The following is a 15,348-nucleotide window of genomic DNA, read 5'->3' as shown; positions in this document are numbered from 1 at the left end:
AGCCGGCAACAAAATCCTGATCCTTTTGTTTATTAGTTTCAAACTGGAGATAAGAATCAGTTCAGAGACATTAACTAAGTCACTTTTATTGCTAGGAGGAGGAACTAGTTCTTCTCCAACTTTGAAGGAAGGGTGAAGCAGCGCTTCCAAAGAAGCTCACAAATTAATTTTATTTCCACAACAACTGATTAAAAATTCCCAACTTTTACTTGTTTGACTTTCCTGGTTAATAATTTTAAAACGTTAAAGATTACTTAGATTTTATGGCAGATATTTCTTCTGTGGTCAGAACTTTAAATGGAAAAATCATAATGAGACAAGGAAGGAAGGAAGGAAAGAAGGAAGGAAGGAAGGAAGGAAGGAAGGAAAGAAGGAAGGAAGGAAGGAAGGAAGGAAGGAAGGAAGGAAGGAAGGAAGGAAGGAAGGAAGGAAAGGAGGAAGGGAGGGAGGGAGGAAGCAGGAAAAGAAGGAAAAAGAGAAGGAACGAAGAAAGAAAAGAACGGAAGGAAAAAATGGCAGTGGGACACAAGGAAGGAAGGAAAGAAAAAAAGAAGAAAGGATGGAAAGAAGCAAAGAAGAAAGGATAGAGGGAAGGAAGGAAGAAATGGCAGTAGGATACAAGGAAGGAAGGAAAGAAAAATAATTAAAGAAAGAGGGAAGGAGGGAAGGAGGGAATGAGAGAAGGACGAATGGAAAGAAAGAATGAAGGAAGAAATGACATTAGTACACAAGGAGGAAAGGAAGGGAAGGACAAAAAAGAAGGAAGGACACAAGGAAGAATGAAATGGAAAAAGGAGTGGGACGAAGGATTTTTTTCTGCAGTTTTTTTTAGTGATTTGGCTTTTAAAGACTTTACTGACTTGTGTAACTCTAATTCATGGCTCTTCAATGAGTTTTCCTAAATAAAATCCTTCTCTTCTCTCCTAACCTTGCTGGTTTCTGTGTCTGCGCCCGGCCAGGGAGATGAAGCGGGAGCGGGAGCGTGCCGACCTCTGGCGAGGCCTGGAGGAGTACCAGGAGCGGCGCATGCAGATGCTAACGGAGGCCGCCAGGAACCAGCGCAACCTCCAGGAGCGGGGCGAGAGAGGAGACCCGCTGAGCCCCTCGTCCCCGCAGACGGCCCAGTCCGACCAGCCCGAGCCCAAACCCAGCGGCGCCTCCACCGGAGCCGGGGAGAGCGCCACCTAGGCGCCGCTGCACACAGGAGGGGGAATACTGGGGAAAGGGTGGTGGGACTTGAGGTTGGTGGTGAAAAGTGTTGGGAGACAGAAAAGGTATAAAATCCGTTGTTTTTATCTTGTATCATGGAGGTGGCAGCTTCTTGTACAAAGGTGCGATCTCTGTGATGCCTTGTTTCCGACAGCGTTGTGTGAAACTGGTTCACTTTTAGCTGTACATGTTGCAGATCATAACTCCAAACAGGTGCAGACTGTCACGTTATTTAATATCCCGTTCAGTAAACTTGCAAAACTAGAGACAGAAAAAAGAGCGTCTCTTTTGGTGTCCAACTCGTCTCGACATTTGACCAACAGAGTCCCGTACCGTGGCCTCATCTTTACCTTTTTAGCCGAAAGATGCTAACTCCTCGCGTGCATAGCACAAAAACAGACGAAGCAATTTCACACAAATGTCAAAAGCGATCGCTGCACACAAGCAACCCACAAACATGTAGGTATCTGCTGTAAATATCAGAGGAAGGAGCTGTGGAGACGAATCTCACACAAACAAAACACCTGCACACACACAGATTTACTCAGACACAAACAGCCAGGTGTGGCGCTGACTCCTCCCACTCCTCTGGGCGCCACCGACGGAGCACCTTAATGAAGAAGGTGATGACTCTGGTATAAAGTACAATATTGTTCCTTCTTCTTACTTGTTACTCTACTACTACTACTCTACTCTAACTACTACTGATGATGATGTTTTTATATATATATAAATATATATAGATATACATACGTCTGGATATTTCTGTAGTGTATTATGGGAGAAACACTAGTGTAGCAGAAACCATAAAAAGGGGAAGGCCGACTGGAAATCCTAATTTTTACGCTGTGTGAGGCCATAATGTGAGTGCTGAAATTCAGCAGAATACCCCTTTAACAGACCTTAACGAGGGGGAATGAACTGGACCGGCAGCAGCTGTTTTTCTTTTACTTTGAAATGTTTGACATTGGTGATGTGCTGCAAGCATCATAGACCACATTTGGATTTTACTACAAACATACATATATACGGGAAAAACTAAGCACATTCTTGCTTTTTTTCTATAATTGAAGAGAAAAAGTAGCAGCAAAATAATGCGAAAAAAATACACTTACTGAAATAATCGTTAGGAAGTGTTTTATCAGGTTTTTAGGTCTGCAGCAAGATGGTGGGTGTTAATTAGCTCAGCGCCAAATCGGAAAGATCAGCACTGACCTTAGAGAAGCTAACGTGTTGCAATCCTTTCCCTACGGAAGCACTTAACTGCCAGAACTTGGAAAGAAATTTAGGAGCGATATCTAGTTAAAACGAGATTTTTTGTGATTACAACGAGAAGTTTTATTTCTTGTTATAAGGATTTGTAAACTGTGTTAATACGAGAAAATGTATTGTTAAAACAAGAAAGCTTTGTCGTTATAACAAGATGCAAAACTTGTTAAAACAAGAAATGTTTGTCGATAACAAGATGCAAAAATGTTAAAATGAGAAAGTTACTTGCTATAATGAGATGAGTTTTATATCTTGGTAAAAGGAAATGTAAAACTTGTTAAAAGGAGAAAGTTTCTCACATGTAAAAGTGCTTTTCTGACAGAATACGTCTCGTTAAAAAAGCCTAAAGTGGCTCACTGCAACTCTCCTTCTCACCCTTTTTCCTCTAGATGACTTCTAAAAATCTCAAGATATGTTGCTATTTACTGTCACAACTTTTTTTACTTAAATGAGAAGACATTTTGGCTTTAATAATATATAAATCTTGTTATAACAAGATTCCCATCTTGTTATAACAAAAAACATTTTCTTGATTTAACAAGATGCTGCTCCTGAATTTATTTCCAAGTTCTGGCAGTTAAAAATTTCCGTACTCCTCAACAAAACAAAGCTAAAGAAAATGTGTATGGAAAGAATGACAAGCTCATAATTTAGGCTTCGATGGAGTTTTATCAGTTTGCTCATTTTAAGTGTGCATGTGTTTAACATCATGCCAAGTCCGTAAACCAACAGAAATTACCTTGGAGAAGCTAAATTACAGCAGTTCCCCAGGTTTTTTTCCAAAGTGTCCTCCTACATTTTAATTTCATTACTGCTTAAAGGGACGATTCAAAAATCCAAAAGACAGTTCTTAAAATCATCCACAAAGTGCAGCATATTTATTTATCTTAATTTAAATACTACTTGCTTTAAGAGGATTGATTTTCCTGGACAATGTAATAATTATCTTAATGAATTCTAAGTGTCATAATTTAGTTTGAATATTATAATTCAGTTGAATTGTATTGGACTCAGGGGACTGTAAGATATTTACGCTGTTGATGCGCCCTCTGAAAGACCTATCAAATGTGATTAAATCGGTTTTATCTTCATTTTATCTTCATTCCCTTCATGCCATATATTATTTTTATGATTACAATGAAATACAAAAAGAAAAAACAAATAGATAAGAATTCCCTCACAGCTGGAAGTATTTCTTTTAGCACATGTGCAAAACATACAGATCATGCAGCTACATGCATGTTAGCTAGCTTCCATCTTCTTCACCCCATCCTAAATGAAATGTAGCGGTCTCTCTACTGCCACCGGCTGGTCAAGTGGTGGAAATGCAGCTTCAGCCCAGCTTACTAATAAAACAGTTTGCTGCTCTGCTCTAATTATAATGAACTCACGATGACAATAGTTGAATTAACGCAGTAGTTTGGTTAATCGGGTCTAAAACATAACAGGTGAATAAATGAAGCACACCACAGCGGTTTCAAACTAAAAGAAAAAAAGGAGTGCTGCAGTCCGGTTGGATTTCCGAACCCGGAGCGTCTGTAAGTCCGGCCGACCTGAAGCTGCTAGAAGGTGACCATGGAGATGAAAACTTTTTCATTGTGAATCAACAGAATCATTGTTCATTCTTGTCTGATCATTAAAATAGAGTAGTGGGACGAAGAGGGGAGAAAAACAGAAAAAAGTTATTTTAGCAATATTTTCATTCTTTCAGGATAATCTGTGTGTTTGTAGGGAGTCAGACAGGATAAAAGAAACTCTTGTTTTATCTCCTGCTGCGTCCGTGATATTCACATTGTCTTAAGGTACATTATTTGTAAATTTGACGAGAAATGATTTTGCTTTGTAATTATGTTGTTCATTTTATTGTCTTTTTGTATGACTTTGTTCATTTTGTGGGGGAAAAAAAAAATCAATTCTGATGCTATTTATTTTCTATTTGATCAGGAAATGTAACCTTATTTGGAGGTGATGTTCAGGTTGTGGATGCGTGTGTGTGTGTATGTGTGTGTGTGTGTGTGTGTGTGTGTGTGTGTGTGTGTGTGTGTGTGTGTGAGTGAGTGAGTGAGTGAGAGAATCGGTGAGCAGAAGACGAGCGTAGAAAGAGTGACAGAGATTGAGAGGAAGAAGCAGTTTTCTCTTTGTTTCGTTTTCTCTCTCCTCTCCTTTTTTAAGGGATTGGGGATTTGATTCTCGAATGTACCGCACGATGTAAGTGATTGTTTCTTTTTTTAAATGCTAAAAACGCAGAGCTACCTGTCAGCTGCTTTGTGGCAAACCTTCAGAAACTCTTACAAACACACACCAGATCAAGCCTGAATCAACAAAGTTGTGAAATTCATTTTATTTACAGCTTTAGGAGTAAAGTTTCCACTTCCATTGGGTGAAGAAGGATTTTAAATAGACTTATTTTATCAACATCACCCTCAGTTCAGCCTGTTTATATTATTCCAGTTCATTGCAAATATCATCCTGGTCACTCAGCCTTTTAAACATTTTGTACCATTGCAGTTCTGGTCGTTTCATACCGTATTTTGTAAATCACAACATGGTGGCATCTACCACAGAACATTTTGTTTCAAACAGTTTTTTCTAAAGTCTTTGACATCCAACTATTTACAAAAACTCTCCATGTTCTGCTCTGAGTCGGTTGTAAGGTGTTTTTGTGACTCAGCGGGTCAATTGGGGATCAGAACCAAAATATATGGAAACAGGGTGTAACAAAATGCTGTTAGATCACATTAAACAATTAAATGGAATTACATTTGATATTTGAACATTTTGATGACAGTTTATCTCAAAAGGTCATGAAAATACAACAATCAAACATAAACTGATGGCTTAACCTGCAGCTACCTGAATTTATTTGCGAGCATATACATATTTTTTGTCTGTTTTTGTGTCAAACTAATCCTTGATTAAGATGAGATTTATTATTAGAATACAGCGCTTATAGGATAAATATAAATATGGGTAATTGCATGCAAATTTTTCCAAATTAGGCCTAATTTGGCATAACTCACCAGTAGGTGGCAGCAAAGATGATTCAAATCTGATATTAAAAATGTTTTGAGTTTTAATCAACAGACACCTTTGGTATACATACGCCACTCTAGCTGTCTGGTGGTTTGAGGTTTATTGGAAACAATATAGGGTGAAGTAAAACGCTACAAAATAGTTTCTTTAAAGGGAAGAAGTGGGGAAGGATGGCATGAACCGGCAATACAAAATGGGGATACAAATTGGTGAATGGGGTGATTTGATTAGATTAATTTCATCCTAAAGAGTTGAAATAAATCTAATTACATTCAATCAAATTCGTCAGGTTACATATAGTAGTGGTTAGTTGCAATTTAAAATACAAAAATAGTTGTTTTACTATCCAGCGTAGTTAAGCACTTGCCTTGAACACATAGTCAACAACAGAGATCTGGAAATGTTCCTAAACTCAGATTTAGATGCAATAAACTCATAACCCAAACAGCAAATAGTCAATTTACTGAGTTGCACAACTAACAGTTTTCTGGGTAGAGTTGTAGCAGGTTTTTTAAAAACTCCATAACCTCTCCATCTATCGAGTCAGAGAATAAAAAAATGTAAAATAAAGCATGAAACACCTTTTTTTATGTGAAGATGCACCATAGCACCTCTTGTTTCTCAGTTGAGTTTCAGATTTTGTCAATTTCAGTTTTCACTAAGAAACTCCAGCTTTGTTGATATTACCTCACAGAATGATCCACCGGTAAGATGTTGACAGCTGATGCAACTCTACAGAACCCCACTTCAAAATAAAACCAGAATTATTATCCCTTTAAGATTCTGATAGAGGTAAAACATCAAGAAAAAACAAATAAATACCTGAACATAAGCAACAGACATTTAATTATCTGAGTCAAAACAACGATTACATTAAAAATTAATCAAATGTTGACCTAAATATTATCATCTTGATTCCTACAAAGCTTTTAATATAAGGCAGGAATTTTTTATTTTTTTTTAAAGTACATTGGTGAGCTCAACACTTACAGTTATATCATGAACTTATAACAGAATCTGGGAAAACTTGCATAGCAGTTTTAGGTCAAATGTTAATGAATGCTGTCGCTGTTATAATAAAACTGTTAAAAATAACTTTCTCTAATCTGGAAACATTCAGATGGATTTCAAACTTTGTCTTGATTCAGGAAAGCAACTATTAAAAAACACAACTGATGTAAGCCAAGACAAAAGTCTCACCTTTCTGGCACAAACTTTCTTTCTTTCTTTCTTTTTTGAAATTTTTATTTGAATTTTTTATAGTGTTTTGGCTTGAAAACTAAAAAAACAAAACAAATACACACACACAAAAAAACATTTGCTTGTTTCTGTCTCCAGGAAAACAAAACCCCAGCTCTCACTGCTCTCAGATTTTCTGAGTATTTGATAAATTCACCTTAATCCAGCCCTAATCCAAGTCTAAAAGTGAGAGAGGAGAGGGGAGTGTTTTCAGAGCGCACCCAACAGACAGACATCTCATGTTGATTTCACTGACTGTCATGTTTCTATATTTTGGCCATGTTTATTGAGCCAAATTACATTTAAAAAAAATGCTTTAAATCAGAGGGGTGACGCTATGGGACTGAATGACAACAGGCAGTGACGATTAAGCAAAAGGAGGAGAGACGAAAAGAGTTTATACATGAAAGCACGGCAATAAGTCAGAGCAACAGAACGAGAATATAATGTTAATAAAAACTTCAACTGCGTTACGTAGCAATTTCACAGAACGTCTAGATTTGCACTGTCTGCCCAATGATCTGTGTTTGTTTTGTTGATGATAAAAACAATACAGAGGATGATAGAGAGGTTGGAAAAGATGTATATTTTGGGGACCAACACGTCAGTGGGAGGGAGGGGGGTTTGAATGTAGAGAAGCTAACTACTGTATGTAATAACATAACAACAGGGGGATGTAGACTGGAGAAAAAAAAACATCTATGTGCTAAAAAAACAAAATGAAATTTCACTTTGAGAAAACATTCTGGGAGTCTGTGTTGTTTTTTGTGTCATCACTTTGAAAAATTCTTTAAATATTGCAATTTAGAGAGGTTATAAAATATGTTCGTGTGCTTTACTTGAATTTTTTTACTTCATATATTTGTGAAAATTCTGCTATTTCCGAAGTAGAGAACATCAGTGCAATCATTGCAGATTTTTTCTTCTGCTCCAAAGGTAAAAATTATTACGGCGTATTAGGGCCAGCCTAAGATTGTTTTTAAATATTAGTAGAATTAAGACATGATTTTATCTGAAGAAAGTTGTAAAATTACTAGGAAAAAGTGATCAAGATCTGACCTGATCAGTTCGTCTCGATTCTTTCTTCAAAATAAATTTAGTAGTTTAATAGTTTGCACAACCGTTTCAAAGTCCTGCTATTGATAATTTGATATTGGTGTGTTAAAAATTAAGTATGTCCTATTTGTAAAGCTGACACAAAAGTATAACTTAACAAGATGCTCAACATTCCTCATTTTATTAGATTTTTAAAATAATTTATGTTATCATAAAATTACTATTTTCTTGTCACTTTTCATGTAATATGAATTTATTTTCATAAGATTTCAACATTTTTCACATTTTTATTACTTTGTTCTTATAACATCATGAATTTTGGTCGTACAACATTATTCTTGTATTATTTCTCACACTATTATGACTTTTTTCTGGTAACATTATAATTTTACTGTCATAATTTAAAAAAATTGTTAGCATGGCCCTTACACTCCTTTGTAAAACGAAGAGAAGCATTTTTTCCAGCAACTCAAATGTTCAAGGTGCCTGAGTTAGATTCACTTAGTCCACATTATTTAAGTTAAAACATTAAAAACAGAGTTTAAATATAAACATATAGGTTCCCCCAGTGTATTATAAGCCTGGCGGCCCGCCATGCTTTACTAGTCCCGCCGCCAGGGTAAGCGTTGCTGTTTACATTTCTAGGAAAATAAAATAATAATTTAAAAAAAAAATCTAATCGTTTTTTTTTTTTTTTTTTAAAGCCGGGCTGCAAGCGTCTCTTTATCTCTTAGCATTTCACTAGCAGAGCAGGTTTATTCCTAAAGGATAGGTTTATAGTTTATGCATTTAAAGCTAGCAGCGCGCGGAACAATCACACAGCTGGCGCCTCTGCGCTTTGAATCGCGCGCTGCCGCTGCTTTACTTCAGCGGGGATCGCGCGCGCCTCCTTTCACTCAAACTGGACAAAGGCTGACCTGTATGGATATTTACATCAACCTACTGTGAGGAATAATGATCATTTGGAGAACTCTAGGTAAGAGTTTAAAACCCGCCGTGTTAGCTCTGGTTGCGCAGCTCCATGTGAACCGCAGGATAGCGAATTCAGAGGTGCGCGTTGTGGAGCAGTGAGAATGATTTATCTTTGTGAACGAACAATTATATGCGGTGTTTACATCTCAACGCGCTGCCCAGCATGTGGCTCTGTGTCTGTCTTCCCTGTAAAGTTTATGTCTATGGTCCCGGTTGGCTGAAGAGTTTGTGATAAGGAGCAGCGCTAACCTCACGCAGGTTCAGCCCGGTGAGGAGCTTTCGCGCTCTCCTCGGAGTCACCCATCATAATGATTTTATATTATTTATTCTTAGTAGTATTTTTTCGGTTACACGATGCATCAAACCATATCAAATGCGTTGTCTTAGAGTTAATACGCGCGGCCGCATGGAAATCTGAGAAACTCGTCCCATAAACTCGACCAACCAAAATAGTTTCTGTGACGCATATTAAAAACTCAACAAACACAAAATGAAAGAGCTACTCAAGCCACATTAGCAGCATTGAATTAAATCTCCTGTTTGTTGTGCATCTCTGCGTAGTGCAGCAGATTACCTCATCATGCAGGGCCTGTCCAAGGCTGTATGAGGCCTGGAGCAGAATCTGACTTAGGGGCCCCTTTTGTTGCTAAAAAATATCAGCACCTCTAACAGCTTCTGTGTTAGATTTAGTGAAATATGGGAGAAGGGAGTAGTTTAATTGGCCAGCCTAAAAAGCAATAAATTATTATCGCAGTTTACTAATTTGTATTTGTAAATTCAAAGATTAAACTCACAGCATCAGATTGTTGCTATGGTAACAAAACAATCTAACTATGAATATTGTTCTTTGAAGTTTTACTAAGTAAACTTGCCAGCTCCTTAAAATCTTGTATATAAAATGTTAAACAATTTAAAATAATTTAATTTATGCATGCCTAAACAATTGAATAAAATTTAACAGCATTGATAATCTCAATGAACAAGTGTTACATTTATGTATCTGTGGTCTGTTTTAAATTATTAGCATTTATGGGGCCCCTCAAGCCCTTCGGGGCCTGATGGAGTCACTGACTTAATTTGGATTAAACAGAAGTGCAAATTTGTTGTTTTTAGACTAGTTGTAGATTTAAATAGCATTTCACTGGAGATCTTTTTCCGTAACATGTAATTACACAGTAATACTTCTACATTTTCTGTCAACTTAACATCTCTTAATACAAAAACACGGTGGACCGCCGGTGAACCGATTCGACGCCCCGATTCGACGCCCCGATTCGACGCCCCGACCACCGGGCTTAAACAAGTTTTCTAGGGGAAACCCTGTATATCAAATATATATGTTTTTAATAAATAATTAAACTATCAGCTTTTTCAAAAATAGTAGCTTGTATATGTGGTGTTACATTATGTTGTGTGGTTAGGAAGAATTATAAATTTGTAACAAAGTGTTTGCTAGTGCGCAGGCACAGACACATACACACAGTCGTGTTTTCATCACTTGTGGTGACTTCACATTGACTTCCATTAATTTCTACAGCCTAACCCTTACCTTAATCCTAACCCTAACCATCACATACCTAAGGTTTAGGGTAACCTTTACCCTAAACCTAACCATCACAGACCTAACCACTAACCCAAAAACAACAATTTCCCTCATGGGGATCAAGAAAATGTCCCCACAAGGGGCAATGGCCCCCATAGCCCCACATTGTAGACAGAAATAGGTTCCCATAAGGATATAAAAACCTGACACACACACAAACACACGCGCGCGCACACACAGAACTACCAAATCGAACATGGTAAAAACCTGTCTGAGTATCTCTTTCTTGGAATGAACAACTTTTGGCTTCTTTCAGCTTTATGAAGCTCCCTGGGATTTTTAAACATCTTTCCACTGAACTCTACTGACATTAATTGGATGCCAACCGTCCACAGTGGTGTCATGTCTGATTTGGTGCTGTTCTCTAAAGTTCTGCAGGCCCAGTCTGATGAGGTCATACTAAGTCTGAACTGCAGCAGGCGCAGTAACAGACACACGTAAAGCACCACTGAGTTTATTTGATGTCTGATTCACTGAGGAACCAAACATCCATCATATCCTTACAGGGGCTGCTGGTGCCCATCTCCAGCAAAAACTGGGCAATTCAGAGCAATACAGAAACACACAACAAACCATAAATAAACGCATAAATATAGATAATCTGGAGTCGAAAGCAAATAGATGAATGAATAAATTAACTGAACCGTATTCAAACACGGTTTTACCTATAACAATGAGCAGAAGTAACCTTGTTTTTGTCAGTGTCAGGGGTAAATTAACAGGAAAAAATGTATTAATGTAAAATATTTACTCTAACTGGCTATTATAACAAACTGTTTAAACAAGTGGGTAGTGTGTTTTAAGGTTAGTGCTCAATGTGCATTTTCACAGGGAAGATAATTTTATTCTGAGTATACTTGAGTAAAAACGTAATGTTTGTTTTGTAATGGTGAGTCAGGAGTTGGAAAAGCGAGCATTTATTTGATTGACGGTATTCCTCACAGTTTTCTATGATCCTATTTCTTGGACGATAGTGAAAATGTATTGTTTCTAAACAACTTCTAATCTATAGAAACCTTTTTATACTCAGTAACATTCAACATGTCTCTGATTTGAACAGTTTAAAGTCCCAGTTATAACAAACTGTGTGTGCATTTGTTATGGAGGGTCAGTTCTGCCACTCCTCCACTCAGAGCACACCGAGCCAGAAGTGCGCGCGCGCTCACACACACACACACACACACACACACACACACACACACACACACACACACACACACACACACGCACACACATACACACATACGCACACACACGCACTCAAAGACGGATGCAGACTGAGGTTAAGAAAATATAGACAAGCACGAGTATTTTCCAGGAAACTCTTATTATTTCTGACTTGGGGTATCTAATGGTATTTCATTGAATTGCTATGATGTCAGAGTGTCCGTCCACCCTAATGGCCTTCTAAGAACAACAACAGGGACAGATTGGTTCCATTCACCGGACTGTCCAGACTGAGAGACACAAGCAGCTGAAACCTCAACAAGTTCTCAGCTTAAAAGGTGAGGTTTCTTTATTACTATGCTGAAAAGTAATCATTAAAAATGACATAGCTGGAATAGATACATAAGATGGCTTAATGTAGTTTTCTCTACAAAGCACAGTACGGATAATTTATTGTCAAAAAGTTTGGTGTTATTAATGAATAAAACAGCATTAATAAGTAAACAACCCTTGATTGTGTGTCAGTTAAGCGAAAGGACCAGACACCATTTCCCCTCCATGTTATATGTACAACTTAAATAAAAATTTTTGTGGTCTGAAAGTAAATGTTTTTTAAATAAACACTAGAGGGCGCCGTGAATCACCTTCTAGTTTGGTAAGTTTCACTCGTGCAAAAAGAGAGAAAACTCGTTTTTTGTTCAACATTTATCTGTGTTTAGGCTAGATTAAAAAAATGCTTTTTAAGTGCTCTCTTTTAATTAGACCATTACGTGATCGAAATCATATTTTATAACAATAATAAAAAGGTATAGATTAGTTTATCCAGTTTTAATCATTACATTTTGACCTGACAAAAAGCTAAAAACAAATATTTTAGCGCTTTATTTAACCAAAACTAGTGAGTTTTTAACTGTTTTCATGTGTTCCTAACGTACCCAGAATGCCGCTGCGTCTCCTTTCCCTCTCCGTACTTCTCCTCCTTGTTGCCGCGGCAGCCGTGGTGTGCGTCTCCATGACAACGCCGCTCCAGAGCTTCCGGGGCTGCGCAGTGCGCGAGTTCTCCTTTGTGGCCCAGAAGCCGGGCTGTAGGGGGCTGCACATCACCACGGAGGCCTGCTGGGGGCGCTGTCATACCTGGGAGGTAAAACAACGACCAGAAGTTTCTAAGTCCTATTTATAAAAGAGAAAATATGTAAACAAATATTTACTTTATAAAAGAATAAAAGTCTAAAATGTGCAGACATGATTTAAAATAAGTGTTTTCATGTTATATTTCACCAGAATTAATTAATAAATATTGATAACTTTATTGATATTCATTAATTTTACCAAATTAATGACTTTGAATTAATTTGACAAAATAAATAATCAAATATTCTGTTTGCTTAATTAAATCTGTGAGAGATTTTCTACAACTTACAATTGTACAATTTACTAAAACTTACTCTTTTGTATAAATGGAAAAAACTCTATAGTTCTGGATTTCATTTTCAATTTTTTAATTCAATTTCTGTTCTAAACGGCATTGCAACAACTGAATTGGACCTGTTGCATTTATATGAAGAGCTTGGGTTGCTATTTTACTTAGCAACCCAGAAAGCTAAACGGAAAACCAACATTTAGCTCTATGCAATCTAGAACTCAACCCAGAACAACTGGAACCAACATTTAATTTTATATCTCGCTAATCTTACCAATCATGGATAACTAACACTTCGTAAATGCCTGTCTAATTCAGAACAAACTTAAGAGCCAGAGAAACCCCTATTAGTTTATAAATTATGAACTATTTATTAAACATGGGGAATCAATATTTAGCTTTGTACTTTTTCCTTTTTGTCTTTCTTTTGGTTTTGTTGTTTTGTTTGTATTTCCTTCTAAATCATGTAAAGCACTTTGAACTACCTTGTTGCTGAAAAGGTGCTATATAAATAAAATTACCTTGAAATATTCCTGTAAAATTATGGCAGGTATATTTCATAAAATAGGTAGGAACAACCAGTTTGCAGCTGCTTTTGATGTGTTTTGTGTTTGTGCACCCTGCAGAGACCAATAATCGAGCCGCCGTACATCCACCGGCACCACCGCGTCTGCACCTACAGCCGCATCCGACACATGATGGCCCGGCTGCCGGGCTGCCTGCCCAACGTCTCCCCTCTCTACCACTACCCAATGGCTCTGCAATGCCACTGCACCTTCTGCTCCATGGAGGACACAGAGTGTCAGACCTTCTGATAGACACCTGTTTTTAACCAATAAAAAAGATTTCTGCTAATGCACAAGAGCTGAATAAAATGATTTTAAAAAAACTATTCATGAATACCAGAATGATATTGTTCCACTGTGTTTGTACTTAAATTTACTTTATGTTATGGAAGGATGGTTGGCCCTCTTGATACCGGAGAAAACTCAGGTTTTTAAGAAAATGGCCAATTATCAATCATTAGTTGATAGATGAGATCAACTGACTTTAGATTAACTCATTAATAGATGATTTCCATCTATAACACCAAGCCTTCAATCTATGAATGAAACAAAAACAAAAAAGTAAAAACAATTGTGGATGTATCTCCCGTCCACATGGATGCGTACATGATTTTATACAAGCCAGTCATCTTAGAAACAGAAAAACTTTGTCTAATCTTTTCTTTACTTTGTCGGTGTGCCCAAAATGACACACACACACACACGTGACAGAAACACACTCACACAAGCAGACGTATGTGACATAACCCACACTCACATTAACAAGTTTGGACTCGACATGGACACTTTAACGACATCCTTGAGATGCCGTGGTTTCCATGACATTGGAAAGCGGCAGAGCCCCTAAGCGACAGAAATATCGGTGACCTCGCTGAGTCACCGTGGAGTAAATGTGTGTGTGTGTGTGTGTCCCGTCTCTCTGTTGATGAGGTGCTGCAGCTCATTCAGATCCAGTGTTTCGGCTTTTCTCCGCCGGTGGGAAAGTAATCGGAGGAAACCGTAGAATCTGTGACTGAATGTGCAGATCGGTGTCAGCTAACAGCTTTGAGTTAGAGCGTGCCGTAAAGACGATGGCGTCACACTTTCTCTTTCCATCAGAGTGGAATTGTTTGGGGCTGCATGATGATTCTGTACAGGATGTTTGCATGTTTGAATGAAAAAAACAACTGAGCATTACTCCAACAGATTTAAGTTTAAAGTAATCCTTTAAAGTCACAAACAAGGTTTGTCTGACTGGAAATAATCTGGACCAGAGTTCTGACCTGAATCTTATTGAAAGTTTGCAGAAGGAGCTAAAGATTAGGGTGATTGTTATGGCTATGTCTAAAAACCTTGATGATCCCTGGATAAAATTAACTAGTAAGATTTGTAGTGGTGGGCAACACTAACGGGGGCGCCGATCTATGTTTTCGCATCCACCTGAATAATGTGTAGTTGTGCCACTGAGCTGAAGCACTGAGTGCCTTTAATTCTAACTAAATTCCCACCAGCTTAGAGTTGCTTTTGAAACATTATAAATGAAACATTAATCAACATTTTGACGTGTAATGATGGTACTTGACAAAGTGCAATGTTTCGGTTGTTGACTGTGTGTACAATAACTTTGTATTTTTGTGTTTTTTATGATGACAATGAAACCAATCAATGAAATGTGCCATACAAATAAACGTGATTGAACAATTGGAAGGTTGTTGAAACAGTTCATTTTCCAGTCTCCAAAAAACATTAACTTACTGTCAAAAAGGTGACAGTAAGTTAATGGTTTTATCATCTGGGTGATTTTTTAAGTGTTTGAGCTGTTTTAGAAGTAGTAG

General features: G+C 37.5%; 2 protein-coding genes and 1 long non-coding RNA gene across 3 annotated transcripts in view; 2 read left to right on the top strand and 1 right to left on the bottom strand.

Annotated features, from left to right (window-relative positions):
- ppp2r5b (protein phosphatase 2, regulatory subunit B', beta) overlaps window positions 1-7,493 on the top strand; it is a 47,536-nt gene extending 40,043 nt beyond the window's left edge. The window contains exon 13 of the mRNA XM_008435916.2: window positions 960-7,493. Coding sequence (XP_008434138.1) covers window positions 960-1,188 — 229 coding nt within the window. The 3' untranslated portion in view covers window positions 1,189-7,493. The remainder of the gene's footprint in view (window positions 1-959) is intronic.
- Window positions 1-12,563, bottom strand: part of LOC103480753 (uncharacterized) — a 51,205-nt gene extending 38,642 nt beyond the window's left edge. The window contains exon 1 of the long non-coding RNA XR_536166.2: window positions 12,484-12,563. This is a non-coding gene — a long non-coding RNA (uncharacterized LOC103480753). The remainder of the gene's footprint in view (window positions 1-12,483) is intronic.
- On the top strand, window positions 11,595-15,216 carry LOC103480754 (glycoprotein hormone beta-5-like). Its single transcript, XM_008435917.2, has 3 exons — window positions 11,595-11,886; window positions 12,488-12,689; window positions 13,595-15,216. The coding sequence occupies exons 2-3, from the start codon at window positions 12,489-12,491 to the stop codon at window positions 13,781-13,783; spliced, it is 390 nt and encodes a 129-aa protein (XP_008434139.1). The 5' UTR covers window positions 11,595-11,886; window position 12,488; the 3' UTR covers window positions 13,784-15,216.
- Window positions 15,217-15,348: the final 132 nt, after the last annotated feature.

This window comes from Poecilia reticulata, linkage group LG18 (genome assembly GCF_000633615.1).
Source record: "Poecilia reticulata strain Guanapo linkage group LG18, Guppy_female_1.0+MT, whole genome shotgun sequence".
Lineage (NCBI taxonomy): Eukaryota > Metazoa > Chordata > Actinopteri > Cyprinodontiformes > Poeciliidae > Poecilia > Poecilia reticulata.
The sequence above is the reverse complement of the archived record's forward strand: the minus strand, read 5'-3'. Positions and strand labels throughout refer to the sequence as shown.

Bases quoted from the DNA above. Each gene is read 5' to 3' on its own strand.
- LOC103480754 (XM_008435917.2), top strand. From the start codon at position 12,489: ATGCCGCTGCGTCTCCTTTCCCTCTCCGTACTTCTCCTCCTTGTTGCC. The intron at 12,690-13,594 runs GTAAAACAACGA...TGCACCCTGCAG, and splicing joins GGCGCTGTCATACCTGGGAG to AGACCAATAATCGAGCCGCC.